This window comes from Papio anubis, chromosome 8, assembly GCF_008728515.1.
Source record: "Papio anubis isolate 15944 chromosome 8, Panubis1.0, whole genome shotgun sequence".
NCBI classification, from domain to species: domain Eukaryota; kingdom Metazoa; phylum Chordata; class Mammalia; order Primates; family Cercopithecidae; genus Papio; species Papio anubis.
This window is the reverse complement of record NC_044983.1, coordinates 23,562,357-23,586,631: the sequence shown is the minus strand read 5'-3', so window position 1 is coordinate 23,586,631 and position 24,275 is coordinate 23,562,357. Positions and strand designations below refer to the sequence as shown.

At 43.4% G+C, this 24,275-nt stretch overlaps 1 protein-coding gene across 10 annotated transcripts in view; it reads right to left on the bottom strand.

The window, feature by feature from the left end:
* The window catches only part of DOCK5 (dedicator of cytokinesis 5), a 235,651-nt gene that overhangs the window by 5,628 nt on the left and 205,748 nt on the right, over positions 1–24,275 (bottom strand). For 9 of the 10 annotated variants that reach the window (XM_031669440.1, XM_031669441.1, XM_031669442.1 and 6 more), the window contains 10 exons: positions 20,679–20,820; positions 19,624–19,705; positions 17,957–18,041; positions 17,067–17,153; positions 14,237–14,413; positions 9,949–10,032; positions 8,877–9,014; positions 6,216–6,382; positions 1,880–2,051; positions 1,093–1,231 (listed from right to left, as the gene is read on the bottom strand). In XM_031669440.1, the coding sequence (XP_031525300.1) occupies positions 1,093–1,231; positions 1,880–2,051; positions 6,216–6,382; positions 8,877–9,014; positions 9,949–10,032; positions 14,237–14,413; positions 17,067–17,153; positions 17,957–18,041; positions 19,624–19,705; positions 20,679–20,820 (1,273 nt within the window). Of the gene's footprint in view, positions 1–1,092; positions 1,232–1,879; positions 2,052–6,215; positions 6,383–8,876; positions 9,015–9,948; positions 10,033–14,236; positions 14,414–17,066; positions 17,154–17,956; positions 18,042–19,623; positions 19,706–20,678; positions 20,821–24,275 lie in introns of those variants that run through there. The other variant, XM_031669446.1, reaches the window with a different exon arrangement.

Below are 24,275 nucleotides of genomic sequence, written 5' to 3'. Positions count from 1 at the left end.
AAATGTTGCTGGCACCATAACACCTAAGCCAACCTGGTCAACCAACTTGTGGAAGCCACATTCTGTGGTTTCTGTGGATAGAATGAAGAAGACTTCCCACCCCACATCACACAGGTAATGCCCTCACCAGAAGTTTCAAGAGCTCCACAAGATGTTCTGAAGCAAAAACTTTATTTTATTTTTATTTTTATTTTTTTGAGACTCACTCTGTCGCCTAGGCTGGAGTGCAGTGGCGCGATCTCCGCTCACTGCAAGCTCCGCCTCCCGGGTTCACGCCATTCTCCTGCCTCAGCCTCCTGAGTAACTGGGACTACAGGTGCCCGCCACCACGCCCGGCTAATTTTTTGTATTTTTAGTAGAGACGAGGTTTCACTGTGTTAGCCAGGGTGGTCTCGATCTCCTGACCTCGTGATCCACCCACCTCAGCCTCCCAAAGTGCTGGGATTACAGGCGTGAGCCACCGCGCCTGGCCAAAACTTTTTGTTCAGGGTTTTACTATTAAGCTGAAGATGAGAACATTTTCTGGAATGTATGGTATTATTCTGTTCTCTGATATAGCTCAAGTGCTTAGGAAAATATTCACTTCATCCCAACTGTAACTGATAATCTCTTAACTCTTGGTTGACAACTGTCTCCCATCTGGCTCTGACAGATTTATCCCTCTCCCATGCCTCTGGACTATGGGTACCCGATTCTTCTCAAGTGTTGTGCACTGCTGGTTTCCCAAGCCAGACTATAAGCAGTAGATGGAATGGGTCTATTTCTTGTCCCTGTTCAGGTCTACCTAACCAATGGTTAGCTTGTAAGTTACTTGTTGTCTGTCTAGTCCTAGTGCAGATCTGCCTCATTTATACCTTCACAATTATAAAACAGACACTAATGCCCTTTGGATCACTATCCAGAAAGGTTTAATGAGTCCTAGTGGCCTCCTTGCCAAACTCCAGTCTAACTGTATAATACACGAATGCTGAATTGAACCAGTTTTACAATGGCTTTACATACATTGTGACTGGTTTAGTTACAAAATGCCCAGGTGCATAAACATGCTCCATTCCCTAGTATAAACACTATAAGGAATACAGGAAAACTTACTTAGGGTCCTGGTGGCTTTGGGAGTGAGTGGAGGTGGGCTCAAGGGCGTTGACTGAGGAGGTGAAGAACCGTGAAATGGTGATAGCCGATTATCCATCAACTGGAGACTCTTTGGCCTTTGTGCTTTTCTGGTTGGGCTCTAGGACCAGAGAGAAAAAGCAAAACATTTTCATGGTGAGGAAGGCTGAGCTCAACAATGCTCTCAACAGTCTTGTCTTCTGAGAAGACACTTGGAAAAGGACTAAAGGAGCGATTTTTAAGCTTACTACATTGTCATATGATGGGCACCACCCAACAGGCACTGACTAGAACCACTGAACCACAGATTATTTTCTGACTGGCCACAGACTGGATTCTGACCACAGTTGGGCTGCGTCATTTATGTGGGATATAAGCCATCCTGATTCTCAGGAAAAGGTGGTCTTGCCACATTTAACAACTTGATGTGGTTTATGGAAGGGAAAGTACCTTTTAAAAAACTTAAAGAAGAGAAATGACAATGTTTGCATTGACTCAGGGGACAGAGTGGCGAGAACCACAGCTCTAAGCATCAACTCATATGTTTACATTGTAGGTACAAGATCTTCACCAATGTTGATCTATAGACTCGAACTTCTCAGTATGTGCTTTCCTTACCACAATCTGCCATCTGACACTAACCCAGGCTACTGAGTCCTAAGACAAGGCGCATGCCAGCTTCAATCTGGGAGGGGATGGTGATGTGCCTGGGTACAGGGGAGGTGGGGCAAGCCTCCAGAGATTTCTTTTTGTCTTTTTTGTTTTTTACCATCAAATCAGGTTCTGGTGCTTTCTCTGCAATGACCTGGGACTTGCTCAGACTCCAGTCTTTTCTCTTAAACTTGCTGATCCGGTTCTCGCTGTTCTCCTCTCTGAGGGACAGATCTTCAACTCTGGCACCTGACGAGGCCCTGCGCTCCAAAAGTGGCTCCAGGATCGAGCTATTGGCCAGGAACAAGGACAAACATCACAAACACTGATCACCTTGCAATCAAAATTCACTATGAAAGTACCAGCAGTTATGACTCTTTAGCCTACTTTTTTTTTTTTTTTTTTTTGAGACAGGGTCTTTCTCCCATCATTCAGGCTGGAGTGCAGTGGTGCGATCACAGCTCACTATAACCTTGACTTCTGAGTAGCTGGGGCTACAGGTGTGTACCACCATGCCTGGCTAAATTTTGTGTTTTTTTAGTAGGGATGGGGTTTCACCATGTTGGCCAGGCTGATCTCAAACTCCTGGGCTCAAGTGATCCTTCTACCTTGGCCCTCCCAAAGTGCTAAGGCTAGAGGCATGAGCCACCATGCCTGGCCTCCTCAACCTACTCTTGACCTATGACTTCACTCTCAGATTCTAAATCTAAATTTTCAATTACAACCGAACAAACATCTCAAGATGTTAATGCACAGAAACGAGACCATCAGGTGACTGGACGAAAATACGAGTGAGTATGTTATCCCAGGAAGAGAAGATATTAATTCAATGTATAGGCAAAGACAGAATGTTTAAGAGATTCAACAGGCAGTTTTATGTAGTGGGTAATAGCACAACTCTGGAGCCAGATAGCCTGTGTTCAAATCCTACCCACAAACTACATACTACTAGAATGTAGTAATCTAAATCCCAGCACTTCTAAGAATGCATGCTAATAGGAAAGCTGCATATACAAATATGTTTGCTACAGTTTTTAATAAAAATATATTTTATACTGATACAAGTTACATATTTTTGTATTAAAATATATAATGAAGTTTTATGGTTAATTGTTTAGAAAGAAGGATGCAGCTTAAATATTCTATAGTAGGAGAAGAATTAATCATGGCACATTTGTATGATGCAATGTCTATTGCCATAAAAAATGATGGTAAAAGCTGACAAGAAAGATGACACAGCCGGGCATGGTGGCTCACGCCTGTAATCCCACCACTTTGAGAGGCCGAGGTGGGCAGATCATGAGGTCAGGAGTTCGAGACGAGTCTGGCCAATATGGTGAAACTCCTCTACCAAAAATACAAAAATTCACCAGGCGTGGTGGTGGGTGCCTGTAGTCCCAGCTACTCGGGAGGCTGAGGCAGGAGAATCGCTTGAACCCAGGAGGCAGAGGTTGCAGTGAGCCGAGATTGCACCACTGCACTCCAGCCTGGGCAACAGAGTCTCGGAGTCTCCGTCTCAAAAAAAATACATACATAAATAAAGATTACACAGCAACATGAAAAGTGCTTATAATAATAAGATGAGAAGGAACAGCAAAGTACCAAACTATATCTATGCTATAATTGGAACTATGTAAAGATATCTATTTCAATGGAAAAGGATGTATAATTTAAGAGATACTACATATTTGATTTCCAGGTAGGGTGGCATTCAGGAAGGTTATTTTTAAGATGTAATTATTGTATTACGGAATTAAACATTTGTGAAAAAATGGTGAGTCAACTGATAACTTACAGTCAACACTATTTTAAATACTTAATGATGTATAAATATTCATCACCTATATTAAATTAAGCAGTAGGCCACACAATGACAGATGCAATGCTTTTCCACTTGTATAAAAAATAAACATACTTGTTTTGGTATTATATAACTGAACTTTAACAGTGGTTATCTTTGAGTGATAAAGTAATAAAGCATTGTTTTCTTTTAAAAGTTTCCAGTACTTGGCCAGGCGCTGTGGCTCACGCCTGTAATCCCAGCACTTTGGGAGGCCAAGGTGGATGGATCACAAGGTCAGGAGATCGAGACCATCCTGGCTAACAGGGTGAAACCCTGTCTCTACTAAAAATACAAAACATTAGCCAGGCGTGGTGGCGGGCGCCTGTAGTCCCAGCTACTCGGGAAGCTGAGGCAGGAGAATGGCGTAAATAAACCTGGGAGGCGGAGCTTGCGGTGAAGGGAGATCGCGCCACTGCACTCCAGCCTGGGTGACAGAGCAAGACTCCGTCTCAAAAAAATAAATAAATAAATAAAAATAAAGAAAAGTTTCCAGTACTTTAGCAATATATTATTTAAAAATAGTAATCTTAGCAGAAAGAACATGACTATAAATTAACTCCTTTCAAATATTTTAAATTTGAACATATGGAAAGGCATTTTATGTTTTTGGCAAGGCAGCCTCAGCATCAAAAAGCCATCAGTCTTCCTAAAGTTAGTCCATACATGTAACATGATCCTAATAAAAATAGCAACAGGATTCTAGACAAGTTAATCCAACAGTGATCAATGAGCGACACTAGCCAGATTAAATTCTGAAAAGGAGTATTAGGAAATAAAAAATGTTTTCTATCTATAATAATTAAGATTGCATAGTACTGATACATGAGTAGACAGGTAAATCCAAGAAATAGAAAAAAAGAAAGTCCACAGACTAAAGAGTATGTGGAAATTTGATTTTTTATAAGATTGACATTTCAAAAAAAATGACATGTTCACTAAATGTTATAAGAAGAATTGAGTAGCCATTCAGAAATAAAAATGTTGGCTCCATACCTAACATCTTATATTAGAATAAATTCTAAAGGATTACAGACAAAATTGTGAATAATGAAACCCTAAAAGTCAATGAAAAAAACAGTACCTTTTTTTGTTATCTTAGAGTGGGAAAGGCCTTTAACTGTGAAATAAAATCCAGAAGCCATAAAATAAAAGATTGATTATATGACTACATAAAAAAATCAGTGCAACTCAATAAAAAATTAGAAGCAACAAATTAGAAGTCAGAAGATAAAGGAGAAATTGGGAGAAAACATTTCAACTCATTTCACAGACAAAGGGCCAACAATTCAACAGAAAAAAGTATTTGACCACAGGTCACAGAAAATAAAACATAAACAAATGAAAAGATGTTCAACTTTAGGCAAAATGAGAAATAAACAAAAACCAAAAAACAAACAAAACACTATACAATAAAATATTTTCCACCTATCAGATTGGTAAAATTTAAAAAGACTAAGAGTACAGTTTGGTAGTTAGGGTATAAGTAACTAGGCATTCCTGTGTGTTGCTGGTGGGAGTGTAAACTGGTATAATCTTTATGGAAGTCAGTTTAGGAATAATTTTCAAAATTACAAATATACATCTTTGACAGAGCAATTTCACATATGGGATTTTTCCCATATTGATATAGTTGTATATGTACAAAATAACTTGTGTTTAAGGTTATTCATTGTCACACTGAAGGAAGAGTAGTAAGACTGAAAGCAACTGAATGACCACCAGTAAGCACTGGTAGAAATATACAGGTTGAATATCCCTAATCCCAAAATCCAAAATCCAAAATGCTCCAAAATGTGACACATTTGAATGCTGACATGACGCTCAAAGGAGATGCTTACTGGAACTTTTCAGATTTGGGGTTTTTGGATTAGGGATGCTGAACTGGTATAACGCAAATATCCAAAAACACTAAAACCTTCCGAAATTCAAAACACTTCTGGCCCCAAGCATTCTGGATGAGGAATACTCAATCTGTATCATGCCACATACATACAATGAGATACATCTATAGCTACAGAAAGCATAAAGAGGGGACTTTTTATGTTCTGAAATGGAATGAGTTTCAAGATATAATAGTAAATGAAAAAAGCAAAGTAAATTCTACCATTCCTATAAAAAAAGTGTGGGGAAGAAGATATAATTAGGCAGTGTTTGTGAACCTATAAAGAGAGGCCATGGGGGTACCAAGAACCTGAATGTTAGTATCATTTGGCTCTGTGGGTGGGGGTACTGCAGGGATTCTACTGGAGTGAGAAGTCTGGGAATAAAGGGAGATTTTTTGTGATATATCGTTTGGTACTTTTGGAATTTCATGTCATGTGATTATAAAACCTATTCATAATATAAAAATTTATTTTTTAAAATGGAAATGATGAAAAAATAGGTACTGACTATAGGTATGTAATAGTGTGGTATTGTGGGTGATTTTTTTTTTGTCATTTTTCATTTTTAGTAACTGTTGGTATTATTTTGCTAATCATGATATTCCTCAGGAGGAAGACAATGAGAATGACCCAAAGGCTATTGTTCTCAAAGGAGTGATGCGTGGCTAAAGGCAAAATCATTAAGGCGTTACCCCAGCCTCCCTGCAGATGAAAGATCAAACCCTTACCCATCAGATCCCGGTCTGGAAGGAGCATTGTCAGATGAGTTTGAAGAGGTGGAAACCACAGAGGACGTGACTGAGGTGATGGACAGCCTCCGCAGAGTGGAAGACATGATGTAGGGCAGCACAATAGACCCTGTGCGGCTTTGCTTCCTCTCCCTCAAGTTGGGTGGCTGAAAACATATGACTCCACATGGTTAGCGGGCCTGGAATCCAGCCCCTGTGAACTTGCACAGCTGCCCTGTTGGCTTGTGGCTAACCAGTACCCATCCGTATTGGCTGGCACCCCATTCTGATTGGTTGGTGCCTGTGCTGCCTCTATTGTTAAATATTGCACATACTGATATTGTTAGCTATAGGTACAACTTAGATTAAACCTCCCTGATTCTAAGACTAGAGACAAAGTTGTCATAATTTTCTGCTACCTACATGAGAAAGGAAAAAATTAAGATGTGCCTCACACTCTCCAATAAATAGCAAAACCTTCCGTCTGCTTCCCCAGCTTAGCTTCTTTCAGTCTTTTAAAACATGGAATATTGGGGTAAGAGAAAATTTTTAGATTGACACTGTAGATGTGCAGCTTAACCTGGTGAATCCTACATTCTCTAGAAATGTCACCAGTAGGATTACCCCCAGATGCCACCATATGAAACTGACTCATTAATACTGGCCTAATTCTAACAATGACTAAGCTCATTAAATCCAAGACATAGTCTTTGCTGTCTAGGAATGTGTGTGCAAAAGACAAATGCTCCTAGAAAAACTCTTAAGTAGTAGCAGGTTAGGAGGCACAATCTTAGGAAGATGGCAGGACTGAACACTTAATGGCTGAAAGACACGGTCAAAAAGACCCTGGAGGAAACTGTACTGAAGGTGGGCAGACAGGAATGGGGGAGAAAAGAACATGAAAAGAAACTCAGAGCTTTGGTTTGAGGAAATAATGTGAAAATAAGGGATTTAAGAATAAGACCATTAAAGGGCTGGGCATGCTGGCTCACACCTGTAATCCTGGCATTTTGGGAGGCTGAGGCAGGAGGATCGCTTGAGTCCAGGAGTTGGAGGCCAGCCTGGGCAACATAGCGAGACCTTATCTCTACAAAAAAGTTTTTAAAATTAGCTGGGTGTGGGCTGGGCACAGTGGCTCACACCTGTAATCCCAGCACTTTGGGAGGCCGAGGCATGCAGATCACGAGGTCAGGAGATCGAGACCATCCTGGCTAACACGGTGAAACCCCATCTCTACTAAAAATACAAAAAATTAGCCAGGCATGGGGACGGGCACCTGTAGTCTCAGCTACTCGGGAGGCTGAGGCAGGAGAATGGCGTGAACCTGGGAGGCGGAGCTTGCAGTGAGCTGAGATCGTGCCACTGCACTCCAGCCTGGGCAACAGAGCCAGACTCCGTCTCAAAATAAATAAATAAATAAAAAATTAAAAATAATTAGCTGGCTGTGGTGGAGCACACCTGTAGTTCCAGCTACTCAGGAGGCTGAGATAGGAGGATGGCTTGAGCCTGGGAAGTCAAGGCTGCAGTGAGCTGTGATCATGCACTGCACTTCAGCCTGGGTGACAAAGAGAGATCCTGTCTCAAAAAGAAAAACAAAACAAAAAGAATAAGACCATTAAAGAGAACAGGATGAATTCAAAGAAAAAATGCAGATAAGTACAGCTAGAATGTATTACACCATCACCTGCTGGAGAGAAAAGGTTAGTACATGCACTATCCACTGAACTGCTCAGGAGGAGAAAAGAAAATTGTAGCTGTGAGGAACTCGTCAAAAACAATTATGAAAGCAGCTACATACATATGAAATGTAATTCACAATTCTTTCTTCCCTTCAAAGGCGGGAAAACTGTACACTTTTCATCAAAATAGATACTATTTCTAAGATTAGGAAAAAATATAAGAATTTGGCCAGACAGGACAAGACTAACCAGTGTCTAGGATTCAGAAAACTTTGGGTTATTTTGTTTTTTGTTTGTTTGTTTGTTTTGAGATAGAGTCTCACTCTGTCGCCCAGGTTGGAGTGTACTACTGTGATCTCGGCTCACTGAAATCTCCCCCTCCTGGGTACAAGCAATTATCTTGTGTCAGCCTCCTGAGTAGCTGGGACTACAGGCGCCCGCCATTACGCCCAGCTAATTTTTTTTTTTTTTTTTTTTTAGTAGAGATGGGGTTTCACCATGTTGGCCAGGCTGGTCTCGAACTCCTGACCGCAAGTGATCAGCCCTCCTTGGCCTCCCAAAGTGCTGGGATTACAGCCGTGAGCCACTGCACCTGGCCTGATTTCTAGTACAGTGGTTCTCAAAGTGTTGTCCCCAGACCAGCGGCATCAATATCACCTGGGAACTTCTTAGAATTAGAAATACTTGGGCCCCACCCCCAGATCTATGGAATCAAAAACTCCGGGGTTATGATGTCTCAGCCATCTGTATTTTCACAATCCCTCTGGGTGGTTCTGATAGTTGTTCAAGTTGGAGAACCTCTGTCCAGCACAAGGACTGTTCAAGGTCACCAAGAGGGGAACACGCTCTCTCCCACCAGCCCCACTATTTCCATGTCATAGCTGAGGTATTACAACTCATTTGGCATCTGAAAAACGAATCAGTGTCATAAAAGGTCACGGAGCCTAGGAAAAGGCGTGAAGGCCACTTAGATCCTGCTTACCAGTGTTATAACCCCATAGTGCTTTTCTACTTTCTCCTTGAGTTCCCGGAAGCAAGAAGACAACCGCTCATGCAGCGGCTTCAGCTGCTCTGTCAGTTTCTCCCCATGGATGCGGATCCCTTCCGTTAGCAGGGGCATCTGGAAAGAAGGGCAAAAAAGGAGTGAAACGTGCCTCAGGAAGAGGGATCGTTTTGATTTGGTTGGGGAAGGCGGGGAAGGGAGGGATGGGGTGGAAAGGTAAACTGGTAGGCATAGTACTGGACAACAGGAAGGCCATTTCTCAGTGTAGGGCTTGTGGACTGGATGGACTTTGGTCAATGATGTGAGAAAATGTGCATACCAAGAATACAGGTTAGCCCTAAATTGGGGAAGGGCTGTGGGATGAGGCAAATCTAACAGAGCCCTGGGGCACTTCCGTGGATGAGCAACTGAGAGGTTTAAGTCTTAGACCGAATTTGGTAGTGATGTTTTCTACCGCTGCCCACTGAAGTCTTGAGAGAAAAAAAATGAGGCCTGCATCTCTTAGCTGGAAATGTATGCCAGGAAACCAACGGTTTTTTTTTTTTTTTGAGATGGAGTCTCGCTTTGTTGCCCATGCTGGAGTGCTGTGGCGTGATCTCGGCTCACTGCAACCTCTGCCTCCTGGGTTCAAACGACTCTCCTGCCTCAGCCTCCCGAGTAGCTGGGATTACAGGCATGTACCACCGTGCCTGGCTAATTTTGTATTTTTAGTAGAGATGGGGTTTCACCATGTTGGCCAGGTTGGTCTGAAATTCCTGACCTCAGGTGATCCACCCACTTCGGCCTCCCAAAGTGCTGGGATTACAGGCATGAGCCACTGTGCCCGACCCCAACTGATGAACTCTGATCTCAGCTTTAAGAGGGCTCCGTCAACCCTGGGCAGTTTAACTGCCGGCCAAGGAAACAAATACATAGATAGGTGGTGGTTCCACAAGGGTTAAAAAAAGAAAGAAAAGTAACCCTGAGTGGGCTTGTAGACTTAAGCCCTGGAGAATAAAGGGTGTCCTACACTGTGCCCTCCCCAGGAGTGTAGAGGAAAGATGTCCTATACCTGTAATGCTATTAGTCGCTTTAGCAGCTCAACCTTCTCCTGGTCTTCAGGATGCTCCTGCAAGTACTTTTCTGTAAAGAAAGCCTAAAAGCAGAACATATGCAAGTATTAGTTAGAACACATTCCTATCTGTGCAGGAAAGCCTGGAAGGGTGAAGCATGTATCCTGTGCTCAAGAACCAGGTGTGTCTAACTAAAAATGCATCCCTTTCCTGGGATAGCACTTACACTATGTTGGGCAATGCAAAAAAGTATGTGCTATTGTGTGGTCTTTCCTTTATTAGCAAATTCTTAGCAAGACTACATTCTTGACAGTCACCAGCCCACCACACATACACACACACACACACACACACACACCAAATAATCATCATCAACAAAGCAAAATGTCATTCATTAAAATAACTTTCCCAAAGAACAAAGCAAAGGCAAAATGGCAATATCTCAAGGCTAACCATTAAATTAAGTGCACAGATATTATAAGGGAAAGAGTAAAAAGTTTAAAAACAGGAGACGGAGGTGATAGGGTTTCTGCTCTTCCCGTGATATTGGCTATATCACGCTTTTTTCCTATATTAAGTGAAAGTTAGTATCTGCACTTTCTTACTAATCCCCTATCCTAAATGCTATTTTAAAAAGAAAGTGAGATATAGATGTGAAGACATTTCAAAAATATTAAATTCTGGTTGCCCTTATTATTACATATCAGCACCATGCTTATCAGTAAACACTCATGACCCCCCAGCTAAGTCCCTGTAACAGGTAAATAAGACCCAAACTTAAATTCCAAACACAGGCCTTATATAGGGTACTGTTTTAAAGATAGAATTCATCAGGAAAGAGAAACAGAGGTTCGCATCAAACGTTTCCGACAGGGTCGAAAATAGGAGTGACATCTTTTCTTCCCAGACCTTCACATTCATTTCTGAAAGTGCTTTCAAAGACCAGCCTTCAGATTCCCCTTCAGTCTTCTGCTTTAATGCCATGAAAGCCAAACCCCCCATTACATAAAACCAAGAGCTCCTGGAACTACAGGACAGACTTACAAAAGTGAATGGCCCATTTTGGGCGCCAAACAAAGTATGTGCAAAGCCTACCTTGTGAGCAGACATCAAGGGTTGACTTATGTCCCCCCAAACTTCCTATGTTGAAGTCCTAATGCCTGGTACCTCAGAATGTGACCCTATTTGGAAGCAGGGCTGTTGCAGATTTAATGAGTTAAGAGGAGGTCATACATACTGGAGTAGGATGGGCCCTTAAGCCCGTATGACTGATGTCCTTATAAAAAGGGGAAATTCGGAGACAGAAGTGCAAACACTGGGAGAACACTATGTGAAGAGATGCAAGAAGATGGCCATCGACAAGCCACGGAGGAGCAGCCTCAAGTCACGGAGCACCAAGAAGACACCAGAAGCCAGGAAGAGAGACATGGAACGTTCTTTCACACATCCTTGCAAGGAACCAACGCTGTGACACCTTGATTTCAGACTTCTTGCTCATGGAACAGTGAAACAAGAAGTTTTTGTTGTTTTAAGCCACCCAGTTTGGAGAACTTTGTTACAGCAGCCCTAGCAAACTAATACAACAGTGAATATGAATACATGTGGAACAATTACCACAAAAAGAAGCATGACAATATAATACATTAGCAAAACAGCTCGTTCTAGCCAGGATCGTATTTACAGGGACTGTCAGCATAAATGAAAAAGGAGTATTTACTTAAGTTTTCACTGACTTTTACCTTTCAAATACAAGCACTTGAAATTTTTGAAAGTTATAACAATTTTTTTTTTGGCTAAATGGTTGAACACATGGAAGTTCCCAAAGTACTAGTTAGATCAGGGAACACCGGAGCAGAGTGCCCTGAAATTCATTTTTCTAGCAGAGTTCTGCCTCAGAGCAGAAAGGTGAGATAAATCACAGCACACAGCCCCTGTGCTCTTATCACTTTGGCAATGAATAAAGAGCTGGATTAGAATAGTTCACCTATATCAAACATGTAATGATGGGCTTCCCAACTTATTGCAATACATCACGGTGATTAACGAGTTTACTTTTTTCTTACTTTTAGAAATGTGCAGTCATACATATTAACTAAATGAATACATTAGTATTTTAAGCCAAAGGTCCTGAAATGTATGTACACATGTATGTATTTATCCTTGCTTTTCGTTCATTTTAATTAGAACACTGTTACACTGGAAAAACTTCATATGACATTACGTATCATTCACAGATATTGGCGTATATAAATCTGTGATGGGGGTATTCTGTAAAAATTAATACTTGGAAAAAATACACGAAGATTAGTACCAATGAGTACATATGAAAAAGTACACACTGAAAGCATCAGAGTATATAAAAGGTAGTGTATATTAGATCCTATTTTCATATGGACTGCCATTGTAACACTGGATATTATTACAGCTCCTAACATGGACAAACTAGAATTTGTCTCTGGTGTTGAGCCTTTCCCAGCTGCTGAATAAAATAAGGCTAGAGAAGGCTGAGAGGCTGAGAAAAAGGACAAGAAAGAAGATGATTATAGTGGCAGCCACAGAGCATAGACGTCACCATCCATGAAGAACATTCCAATTACACCGTCTGCTCCAAGTAGGCAGGAGGAGGCAGGAAGAAAACCAACACTGGTGAAGCCTCAACTCTATGCCAAGCACTGTCTGACGTTTCTTCTATACAGGAGGTCTCCCTTAATCTTCCCATCCATCCTGTGATCTATCTTGTAAGTCAGGTATTTTTCTTTTCTTTTCTTTTTTTTTTTTTTTTTTTTAAGATAAGAGTGTTGTTCTGTCGCCCAGGCTTGGAGTTCAGCGGTGCAATCTTGGTTCACTGCAGCCTTTGCCTCCCGGGTTCAAGCAATTCTCATGCCTCAGCCTCTCCAGTACCTGAGATTACAGGCGCCCGCCATGATGCCCAGTTAATTTTTAAAAATATTTTTATTAGAGACAGGGTTTCGCCAAGTTTGCCAGGCTGGTCTTGATCTCCTGGCCTCAGGTGATTCTCCTGCCTCGGCTTCCCAAAGTTCTGAGATTACAGGCATGAGCCAATGTGCCTGGCCAATTCAGGCATTCTTCTCACTTTGCAGATATACAGAGCTCAGAGAGGTGAAGCATGTTGCCAGGAGCACACAGTGGCCAATGGGAAGCCAGAATTGAGTCCTGGGAGCAACTAAGTGCAAAGTTCCTGCTCTTCCCAGGACACACACACACACACACACGGACACACACACGGACACAAGAGTGCCACACAGTTAATGTCGCTCACCCTTCCCCTCTGGCTCCTTTAATTTCTACCCACTCTCCAGGCGGCTCCACAGGGGTGTCCTTGCCAAATGGTGATTTAGATCCAAATAGTTAATATTCAAAAAATATTTAGCCACTGAAAACATACCACAGCAATGAAAAATTCTGCCACCATTAATTATACTTAACATACACTGAATCCATGATGTGTATTTTAAATGCTGTTACATCCTAAACCTTTAATGCCATGGATTAAATTGTGCTGAGTACTGCTTTCATGTCTCAACTAAGAATACTTAGCTGAACTAATTTAATTGTAGAGTCAGGGCCATCAGTTGTCCATACAACCTCTGGCACACCAAGTCAGGCGGGGGTCCTAGAAGCTAATTCTGCCGCCCAGGCTGGAGTGCAGTGGCCCAATCTCGGCTTACTGCAACCTTTGCCTCCAGGGTTAAAAGTGATTCTCGTGCCTCAGCCTCCTGAGTAGCTCGCACTACAGGCGTGTACCACCATGCCTGGCTAATTTTTGTATTTTTGGTAGAGACAGGGTTTCACCATGTTGGCCAAGATGGTCTTGAGCTCCTGACCTCAAGTGATTCACTCACCTCGGCCTCCCTAAGTCCTGGGATTACAGTGAACCACTGGGTCCGGCCCCTAGAAGCTAATTCTAAAGAGAGTGTGGCTCTGCCATCCCCAGAGATGCTGCTCCATTTCCAGTGCATCCTGGGTTCCGGGGTCCACCCACTGATGTGTATAACCCTCAGGGGAGACAGAATAACAGGTGCTTTGACCAGAGGCATGTTGGTTTTTTTTCTGTGATGCTTTACTAGGCAATGTACTATACCAGCTGGGTTGCAGACAGTCTCTAAGAAGTCAGGGACAATCGTTTCATTCACTTTACTTGCCAGAAGGGAAAGTGAACATTTCTTAGAGCAGCTGTAGGAAATGAATTTGTCGGTGGCAGATGGCACAGAGGAAGGCACACAGACAGGTCTGTGAATCCCTAGGGGGTTCTGGGACCAAGCGAACCTTTTCATAGTTGGAGAAGCCCCCCATGACAGCCGGGTCCACGATGCCACTGAGCAGCATGGAGAGGGGGTGCACAGAGAGGGACCGGTCCCAGGCGTGCTGTTGAACACAGTTGCTGATCCTCTCATTGGTCAGCTCCATGGTTTCGATGGCATTCTCCAGAGGACTGATCTCCTCCTGAGTGACAGAGCACATGGGAGAAAAAGGACACCTGTCAGCTCCAAGTAAAGAGTGAAAAAAGTTTAACTCTTCCCTTGAAGAGGTATAAAATATCCACAAGCTACAGAAAAGGGAAGATTTGCTTGTCAAGGTTAGTCTTATAGCAGAGGTCCCAAAACCCCAGGCCAGTATCCGTCCGTGGCCTATTAGGAAACAGGCCACACAACCAGAGGTGAGCGGCAGGTAAGTGAGGGAAGCCTCATCTGTATTTACAGCCATTCCCCATCACTCGCATTACAACCTGAGCTCCGTCTGCTGTCAGATCAGTGGTGGTATTAGATTTTCATAGCAGTGCAAACTCTATCATGAACTGTACATGCGAGGGCTCTAACTAGGTTGCACCCATCTTATGAGAATCTAATGCCTGATGATCTGTCACTGTCTCCCATCACCTCTAGAAGGGACTCTCTAGTTGCGGGAAAACGAGTTCAGAGCTCCCACTGATTCTACATGATAATTATTTCATTATGTATTACAATATACTAGTAATACAAATACAGTGCACAATAAATGTAATGTGCTTGAATCATCCCCAAACCATCCCCTATCGCCCAATACCCCCGACCTTCCCACCCCAGGTCCACAGAAAAATTGTCTTCCAGGAAAGCAGTCCCTGTGTCAAAAAGATTGGGGACTGCTAGCTTATAAGGACACCACCATTTTTTGGAATAGTGGTAAGATACAAAATAAGCTATTTAAAATCTCCTTACAAAGTAGAATGATGACTTAAACATGGGAACCATGGTAATGATTATTCCATGGATGAAATGTCTACAGAAAATTTGAGAAGAAAAGAACTGGACCTGTAGTAAGAATCATTTCCTAGGCAACACTTCCTTGGAGACTTTTGAGAAGATCAATGACAAGAGAATAGCAGGATATCAGATCTGAGTCACTTCTGCACCACCAAGAATGTCCACTGGCAAAATGTTTGATGCTTCCTCCATGAAAGGAGGTAAGTGATCTTGAAGGCCATGTATTCAGACCATACATAGTATGAATTCTATGGTTATCAGATGTCAGAAATAATCGGATGTATTAGAATATACAGGCTGAATTTTGAATGAAAAGAAAATGAGACACAGTACAGATTCAGAGAGCTCTTCCTATGGAAATGTCTACAAAATCAGGTTTCAAAAAAAAAATATCTCCTTCTTCATTTTACCTATTATCAGTCAACATGACCTCCTATTCCAGACTTGATTCCAAAAGTCTCCATCCAGGAATCATATCCATAACTGAGGAATAATGTCTAAATTTTTTTTCTTTTAGAGACAGGGTGTCACTCAGTTGACCAGACTGGAGTGCAGCAGTGCAATTATTCATAGCTCACTGCAACCTCCAACTCCTGGGCTCAAGCCATCTTCTTGCCTCAGCCTCCCAAGTAGCTAGGATGACAGGCACATGACACCACACACAGCTATTCTTTTTGTAGAGGTGGGGGTCTTGCTATATTGCCCAGGGTGGTCTTGAACTCCTGAGTTCAAGTGATCCTCCCACCTTGGCCTCCCAAAGTTCAGGGATTACAGGCATGAGCCACTGTACCTAGCTATGACTTATAACACATTGAACTTCAGTTCAGATTTGTTCAAGAAACATTTCTTGAACACCTACTTTAGGTTAAGTGTCATGCTATGCACCACAGATACAAAAGTGATTAAGATGTATGTACTTCATGGCTCAGAGGAGCTGATGGTGTTAGTGGGGTCTCAGGACATGTAAACATGGTAGGTTAGAAACACGCCCAGGGTGCCACAGGGGACAGACAAAAGGCAGGTCACCCAATTTGGATGTTCCAGAGATGGATTCATTGAGAAGCTGGTGCCTAAACTGAACCTTGATGGGAGTTATTTAGGTGCAGAAATTGCAAGAGTGTGTTTCAGGCAGAGAAAACGATCCAATGTCACGGAGGACTGAAATTAGCATGGGATGAGCAGTACGGTTCCAATAGATTGCCTAGGAGATGAGGCAGAAGAGTTAGGCCATGTGTGTGTGTGCTAAGGAGGGCAGGCTTTATACTCCAGGTACTCGGGGCCATGGAAGGGCTTTAAGCATGAGAATGGACAAAATGGTGAGATTTCCTTAATGGAATTCCCACTGAGGCAGTGAGGTAACTGGATCTGAGAAGGCCATGGATGGCAGGCAGGCCAATGAGGAGGTGGGAAATAAAACAGATTTAATCAATACTAAACAGGTAAAATAGCAGCTTTTGGGAGAGATGAAGAGGGAGGAGTCTAGGGTGATTGGGGACGTGATTAGCGCAGAATAAAAGAAGAGAACAGGCTTTGGGAGGGAAGATGTAATTGACAGGAAACTCCAAGCGGCATTCCAAAAATGTTTCTGGGTGCTGGCAGGATCGCTGAGCAGACACCACTGCTCTGGACATAAAAGAGTCATTCACTGTGAGTGACCTTTAGGGCTGGTGTTGTCACATCAGTTTTACAAAGGAGCTCTATTATACAAGCATGCCTTTTATTTCTCTTTTGAAAAACAAAGTTGGCCAGAGGAGGCTGGCCAAACTGGTGTGAACTGCAGAGGGAATTCAACAAAGGCTGTTATTATATTTGGAGACAGAAAGTTTTTTTCTAAGTGCCAATTTCAAATGACTCACTGTTGAAATCTGTTTGACTTCAAACCACTTGAGAATCCCAGGAAAGGTATATGCAGTCGTATACGTGGTCCGTTCAATCCACATCGTCTGGTGGCAAAGGAAAACATGAAATGTTGGTCAATTCCCAGGAGGAAAACATGAAATGTTCGTCAATTCCCAGGGAAAATAGCAAAACTCCCTGGGGTTCAGTTAACTGAGATTCTATTCTCAAATGCCTCATAGGGAATGAGCCAAATTTTCTCATAAAATTCACGGATCCTGGATGTTTAAAGCTGAAAGGGATCATCTACTTGGGACTTCTCACCCTACAGAGGGAAATGTGAGGTCTAGAGAGGTACGACTAGCCCAAGGTCATTATGAGCAGCAGGCCCAGGAAGAGTCCAGATTCTGGACTCCTAGTCAAGCATTTTCCATGGAGATGACAGCTGGCTGTCTAGGTAATTAGCACTTGCTGTCTAGGTAATTAGCAGGTGAAGCCTCTATTCCCAGGGGTGCCATCGTTTCTCCTGTGGAAGCTGGTTAGGTAGGTGGAAGACCTCCACCTGGGATGCCAATTTTACCTTTTTTTTTGAGACAGAGTTTCGCTGTCACCCATGCTGGAGTGCAGTGGTGCGATCTCGGCTCACTGTAACCTCTGCCTCCTGGGTTCAAGCAATTCTCCTGCCTCAGCCTCCCGAGTAGCTGGGACTACAGGTGTGTGCCACCATGCCTGGCTAATTTTTTGCATTTTTAGTAGAGATGGGGTTTCACTGTGTTAGCCAGAATGGTCTCGATCTCCTGACTTCGTGATCCACTGGCCTCGGCCTCTCAAAATGCTGGGATTACAGGTGTGAGCCACTGTGCTCAGCCCATCAATTTTACCTCTTAAAGGACAAAAGGGGTGAACTCACAGCAAATTCGTTGTCTGGATCCTTTTCTCCTTTCCGGAACGGCCGGGAGTATCTGAACTGCTGCACTTCATTGGCTCTGTAGTAGCTGGAGAAGGACAAAGCAATGCTGTATTTTCTCTCTTAGAACAACCACTCCTCGACTTGACTTCAACAAAACCTATAACACATCTGCCTGGTCTGAGTTTTACCCACTAAGCTATCTCATAATCAATAATGCCTCCACATGAAGGCCTGAGAAAGTGCACAATTTGATTTTATTTCACACCTTACTTTTATATTACTTAGGAATTTATTTCACAGCACACAATTTTATTTATTTATTTTATTTATATTTATTTATTTATTTATTTATTCATTTTGAGTCAGAGTCTCACTCTGTCACCCAGGCTGGAGTGCAGTGGCGCAATCTTGGCTCACTGCAGCCTGCACTTTCCAGGTTCAAGTGATTCTCCTACCTCAGCCTCCCGAGTAGCTGAGATTACAGGCACGCACCACCACGCCTGGCTAATTTTTTAATATTTTTAGTACAGATGGGGTTTCACCATGTTGGCCAGGCTGGTCTTGAACTCCTGACCTCAGGTGATCCACCCGCCTCAGCCTCCCAAAGTCACAGCACACAATTTTAAAAGGTATATGTGGCCAGGTGTGGTGGCTCACACTGTAATCCCACCACTTCGGGAGGCAGAAGTGGGAGGATCACTTGAACTCAAGACCAGCCAACCTGGGCAGCACAGCAAGATCCCATCTACACACACACACACACACACACACACACACACACACACACACACAGAACTAGGTGTGGTGGTGTATGTCCCAGCTACTCAGGAGGCTGAGGTGGGAGGGAGGGTCTCTTGAGCCCAGGAGTTTAAAGTTGCAGTGAGCTATGATCGTGCCACTGCATGCCAGCCTAGTTGACAGCAAGACCCTGTCTCTTAGTAGGTGGACTGCCTGAGCTCAGGAATTTGAGACCAGCCTGGGCAACACGGTGAAACCCCATCTCTACTAAAATACAAAAAATTAGCCAGGCGTGGTGGCATGCACCTGTAATCCCAGCTACTCGGGAGGCTGAGGCAGGAGAATTGCTTGAAAAATCACGCCACTGTACTCCAGCCTGGGTGACAGAGCAAGACTCCGTCTCAAAAAAAAAGGTATATGCACTCACACATACGTTTGTGATCTCATTAGTCTAGTTTTATAACAGTTCTATCAACACCATTAGCATTCGGCTCTTCAAGACAAGAAATGAGCCCCTCCATCACTGGGGACCAGCCACTCCTCTGTGATGCTTTTGGGTGAAAATAAAAGCTCAGGGATCTGAAACCCAGGCATGAAAGTTCTGATTTTCCTCTGCCTAAAAAAAAACAAAACCCCCACATCCCTTTGTATTAGCAAGCTTTTATCTTACACTCAAAGAAGAATAGACAGTAGGTCTTGCAAACTGTAATAAATGTAAGGCTTTGGTTTTGATGTACTCCAAACAAGTGTGAGGGAGAGACAAACTTCTCTTTTTTGTAGAGACAGAGTCCCACTTTGTTGCTCAGGCTGGTCTCAAATTCCTGGCTTCAAGCAATACTCCTCCTTTGGTCTCGGAAAATGTTGGGATTACAGATGTGAGCCACTGTGCCTAGACACAGATTTTTTTTTTTAAATGAAAAACCACTTACTTTAGGATCTGCTCCGGAACTGGTTTATCCTTGTAGCTGGGCGGCAAGCTCATCACTGGCTTTACGGTGAAGCACTGCATGTCTGAGGAACTTGTTAAGGAAAAGAGAGGGGCTGGGGCCGCGAAGTTGTCAGATACCAAAGGCCCCTGTTCTTCCTGCTTCGCAGCCGGAAATGCCACCAGCACCGATCACTCCCTTTGACCCAAATGCCAGGACCCCATTGAAAATGAAGTTCCTTTGTGTATCACCGAAATGCCTTATTCAGTGATTACAATTGATCCTAGGGTCCTTTTTTTTTTTTTTTGGTCAGACATCTGGCAAACAACCCTTGCCATCGGGAAATAGACTTCAATGCAATATCAGGAAACAGGTGCTTACAAATGGATTCGAACAATTTCTTGGGACAAGCATCCCCTGAAATCACCAGACTCAAAGCCCAGGCAACAGGAATTGCTTATATCTTTGGATCCCATCTGTTTATCCAGTGCTACAGTTGGGCACAGTGCTAGGTATTTTGAATATATTATCTCTAATACACACAACAATTCTACGAGAGGGATATTATTATTCTCTTTTCACAGATGGAGAATCTGAGGATAAGAGAGGTTAAAATCCAACATCACACAGCTGGTAAGTGGTCAAGTTAGGCTTCAAAAGCAGCTCAAGGGTAAGCGCTCCTGCTCTGATTTAATGATCGTGTCTTAGAAAGTCTTAGCTCCCCAACCCACCAGGACAGAGATACCATTTCAAAGTCTACAACAGAATCCAGAATTCAGAATAGGAAGTCTATGTTCCACTTAAGCACCCCATCTGGCTAGGAAGTATATTTCATATCCGTCACTTGTCTATTACCTCTCCTGTTTTGTTACGTCATCACCACCAGCTAATGCTATGAGGGTCCCAAAGATTTTACATGGAGTGGGAAACTGTGTCAGAACGCTTCAGAGGATCGTCTGTCTGCAGAGAAGGGACTGTAGCTCCCATCTTCTCTGGCTTAGCAGGGGCTGTGCACAGCCATAAGAGCCTCAGGGCCATATTCCCCACGGGAAGGATACACTGCTTGGGGGAGGACTTGATGTCTTCCCCAGGAGGCGTGGTGCTGGTCATCTTCTCCGCATTGGGGAACTGGGTTAGCAACCTCAGGCTGAAGTCCTCTCGCCTCTCATACTCCTTTCCCCGGTAGATGAAGATTTTATTCTGCAGGTGAGAGACAGCAAGGGAAGTCATTACACAGGACGAGTGAAGAGGCAACTGGAGTTCCGGGTACTGAGGGAGCCATTGCGCTCCCCAGTCAAGGTTCAATCCACACCATCAAGTTCTCATTGAATATCTAGTCCGTGCCTGACAGCAACTGTCTTATCTTATAAGAGATGTGGTTTATTTGAGAAGTTAAATCACAGGCATAAAAAATACTTAGCCCGGTGCTGCTTCTGGTGTGGCCCAAGGACCATGGCCAGTCTGCAAACAGTCTGGACCCCCATCTGCAAGGAAATAAGGAACTTGTGCCCTCATGTAAATCAATGACATCACCAAGCATGCTGATATTTTCATGGCAAGACATTCTTAAGGAAGGAAGGAAGTGCATTAATTTACATTGAGGTATAAACTCTGTCGATCTCATCATGATCCAGTAACAGTTTGTGGACCAGCATTTAAACAGCACAGCCTCAGAGACTGAGGAGAAGGAACGTGCCTTCTGGCACAGAAACAGAGTCACAGAGAACAGAAGCAATGTACCGCAGTCCCCAGCCAATCCTGAAAGTCTGAGAGAAAATCACCGCATTAAATACTATTTTCTCCACTCTAGACTGCAAATATAATCTCTTTAATCAAATTTTTTTTCCCCAAGAGATTTCCTAGGCCGCAGGCATGGGAGTAATTTGTCTCACAGGTGTGACTGCCTGGGCAAGTGCAAACATAGCCATGTTCGAAATGAGCAGTTTGCACTGGCAGCCCACACATGATTCATTTTTAACCAAGGCTTGGGCCCAGGTTGTCTTGTAAAATGTCTTTGAAACTCACTTGTCCATTCACATAACAAATATGTGTTGTGCAAACAGAAGATCAGTCAGACAACAGGAATACAATGGTGATCCTGCTCTCACAGAATTACCTTCTAGAGGAGAGAATAAAAAGCAAGCAAGTAAATAAATAAGTAAACCTGATAGTGTAAGTACCGTGAAGGCAATTACACTTTTCAGGCAAATACTGAATGAAGGGAGTAAAAACTACTGGATCTTTTGGAATACATGATAAAACTTTTCCAAGCTAGGAAAAATCTATGGGACTCAAGCCTGTTGAAATTCCATCATTAAGGCGAAACAACGGTGGGCAAAGGATCAGAGTGTAATACAGCGCTAGTTGTATGATGCAGACGATAACTATAAAAGGAATCAAAGCAGGTCAGGAAGAATTAGCTTGGCTGGAAACAGAAGGCTTCAAAGAAGACACGGGCCTTAGATAGGCATAGACAGATGAATGGGAAAAGGAAGTGTAAAGAGAAGGAGTGAGAAGGGCCAGGCGGGTATGTGGAAAGGGTCAGGCCCAGGGGTGGAAAGCACAGAGTCCTGGGAGAAGACAAGAGCCTGGCCTGGAAGAATGAGCCAGAATATGAATGATCTTGCATGGCAGGCAGAGGTTTCAAAGACTCGGAATGTTCACTGGAGGTTCTGGAAGGCAGGAGCCGCATGATGAAAGAAGAAGTGTAGACAATGTAAGCCAACGGTGGCATCTATGTCCAACTGAAGGCTCATAGGCTGGACTGCGCAGGAGATGGAAAAGGAACAGCAGGAGACAGAGAAGGAAAAGGAACAGCAGGAGAGGGAGAAGTAAAAGCATTCAGTGTTTGTCTCTTTGGTGTTGGGAGAAGGGCGAGGAAGATAGGGGAGTTGATGCTGATTCAAAGATCACTGGTTTTGAGCCTGGGCAATACAGTGAGACCCCATATCTAAGAAAAAATAAAAACATTAGCTAGGCGTGGTGGTACACACCTGTAACCCCACCTCCTCAGCAGGCTGAGGCAGGAGAACTGCCTGAGCCTGGGAGGTCAAGGCTGCAGGCAGCTGTGATTACGCCACTGCATTTCAGCCTGGATGACAGAGCGAGACCCCATTTCTTAAAAAAAAAAAAAAAAAAAAAAGTCAGTGGTCTTGGAGTAGGAAGAACAGTGGTACCCTTGACAGAAACAAGAGAGAGAAAGAAATCTCACCGGGTTGGAAGGAGAGAATGATGTAATTTTATATATTCTGAATTTGGGGAAATATCCCATAGAAAAGAATGGCACTGACGTTATATGCACTCACAAGGATTTTATATTCTACCGTAAGTACGCTATGAGGTATGTTAACATCTATAAACTACCTTACAGTTTATAAAGCACTCCTATATGCTATTTACTTAATTCTCAAAACTTTCCTGTGATGTAGGCATTATTTTGCTAAATTACGGATCAGAAAACCAAGACTCAGTGATTACGTGATTTCACCAAAATCACACACTCGCTCAGCAGGTGATTTAGACTAGAATGCTTCTGACTTAAAGTCTGGTGTTCTTGATTTCACAGAATCACTGCTGTCTCTGTGGTCACATTTCTGATTTCATGCAACACACAGGTATATGTAACGGATGTGGCAGGGCTTGTTCTTTTATGTTGACCTGGATTAAAGCAGAGCTAACACTAGACCCTGATGCATTTTCACCCTACACTCTATTTTTTAATTTTTAATTTTTTCTTTTTTTGAGACAGGGTCTCACTCTGTCATCCAGGCTGGAGTGCAGTGGCTTGATCACAGCTCACTGCAGCTTCTAATTCCAATCCTCAAGCAATCCTCCTGCCTCAGCCTACTGAGCAGCCAGGACCATAGTACATGCTACCATGCCTGGCTAATTTTTAAAAAAATTTTTTGTAGAGACGGGGTCATGCTATGATGCCCAGGCTGGCCTTGAATTGCTGGTCTCAAATTCCTGGGCTCAAGCAAGCCTCCTGCCTTGGCCTACCAGTGCTGGGATTACAGGCACGAGTCACCATGGTTGGTCCCAGACCTTCCACTCTTTTTTTTTTTTTTTTGAGATGAAGTCTCACTCTGTCGCCCAGGCTGGAATGCAGTGGCTGGATCTCAGCTCACTGCAAGCTCCACCTCCCGGGTTTACACCATTCTCCTGCCTCAGTCTCCCGAGTAGCTGGGACTACAGGCGCCCGCCACCTCGCCCGGCTAGTTTTTTGTATTTTTTTTAGTAGAGACGGGGTTTCACCGTGTTAGCCAGGATGGTCTCGATCTCCTGACCTCGTGATCTGCCTGTCTCGGCCTCCCAAAGTGCTGGGATTACAGGCTTGAGCCACCGCACCCGGCGACCTTCCACTCTTTATTCTCTTTCCTCTGCCTGGTCCATCTCATCCCCAACCACCGTTATGTTAACTCCATATAAGTAACTCACCAACTTTTATCTCTTGTCTGTAACTTCACTTGAGTTCCAGATCTATACAGCTAATGGTTGACTTGTGCCTTTTGGATGTTCCAAATCTACCTCCTCTTGAGTACGTGCAAAACCAAACTTCTGCAAACACTTTAGAAAACCCTGGGAGGTCCTCTGCTATCAGGTACCCACAGCCATCCGCCCCATTCTCCTATACACCCTCTTGTACACACTACTCC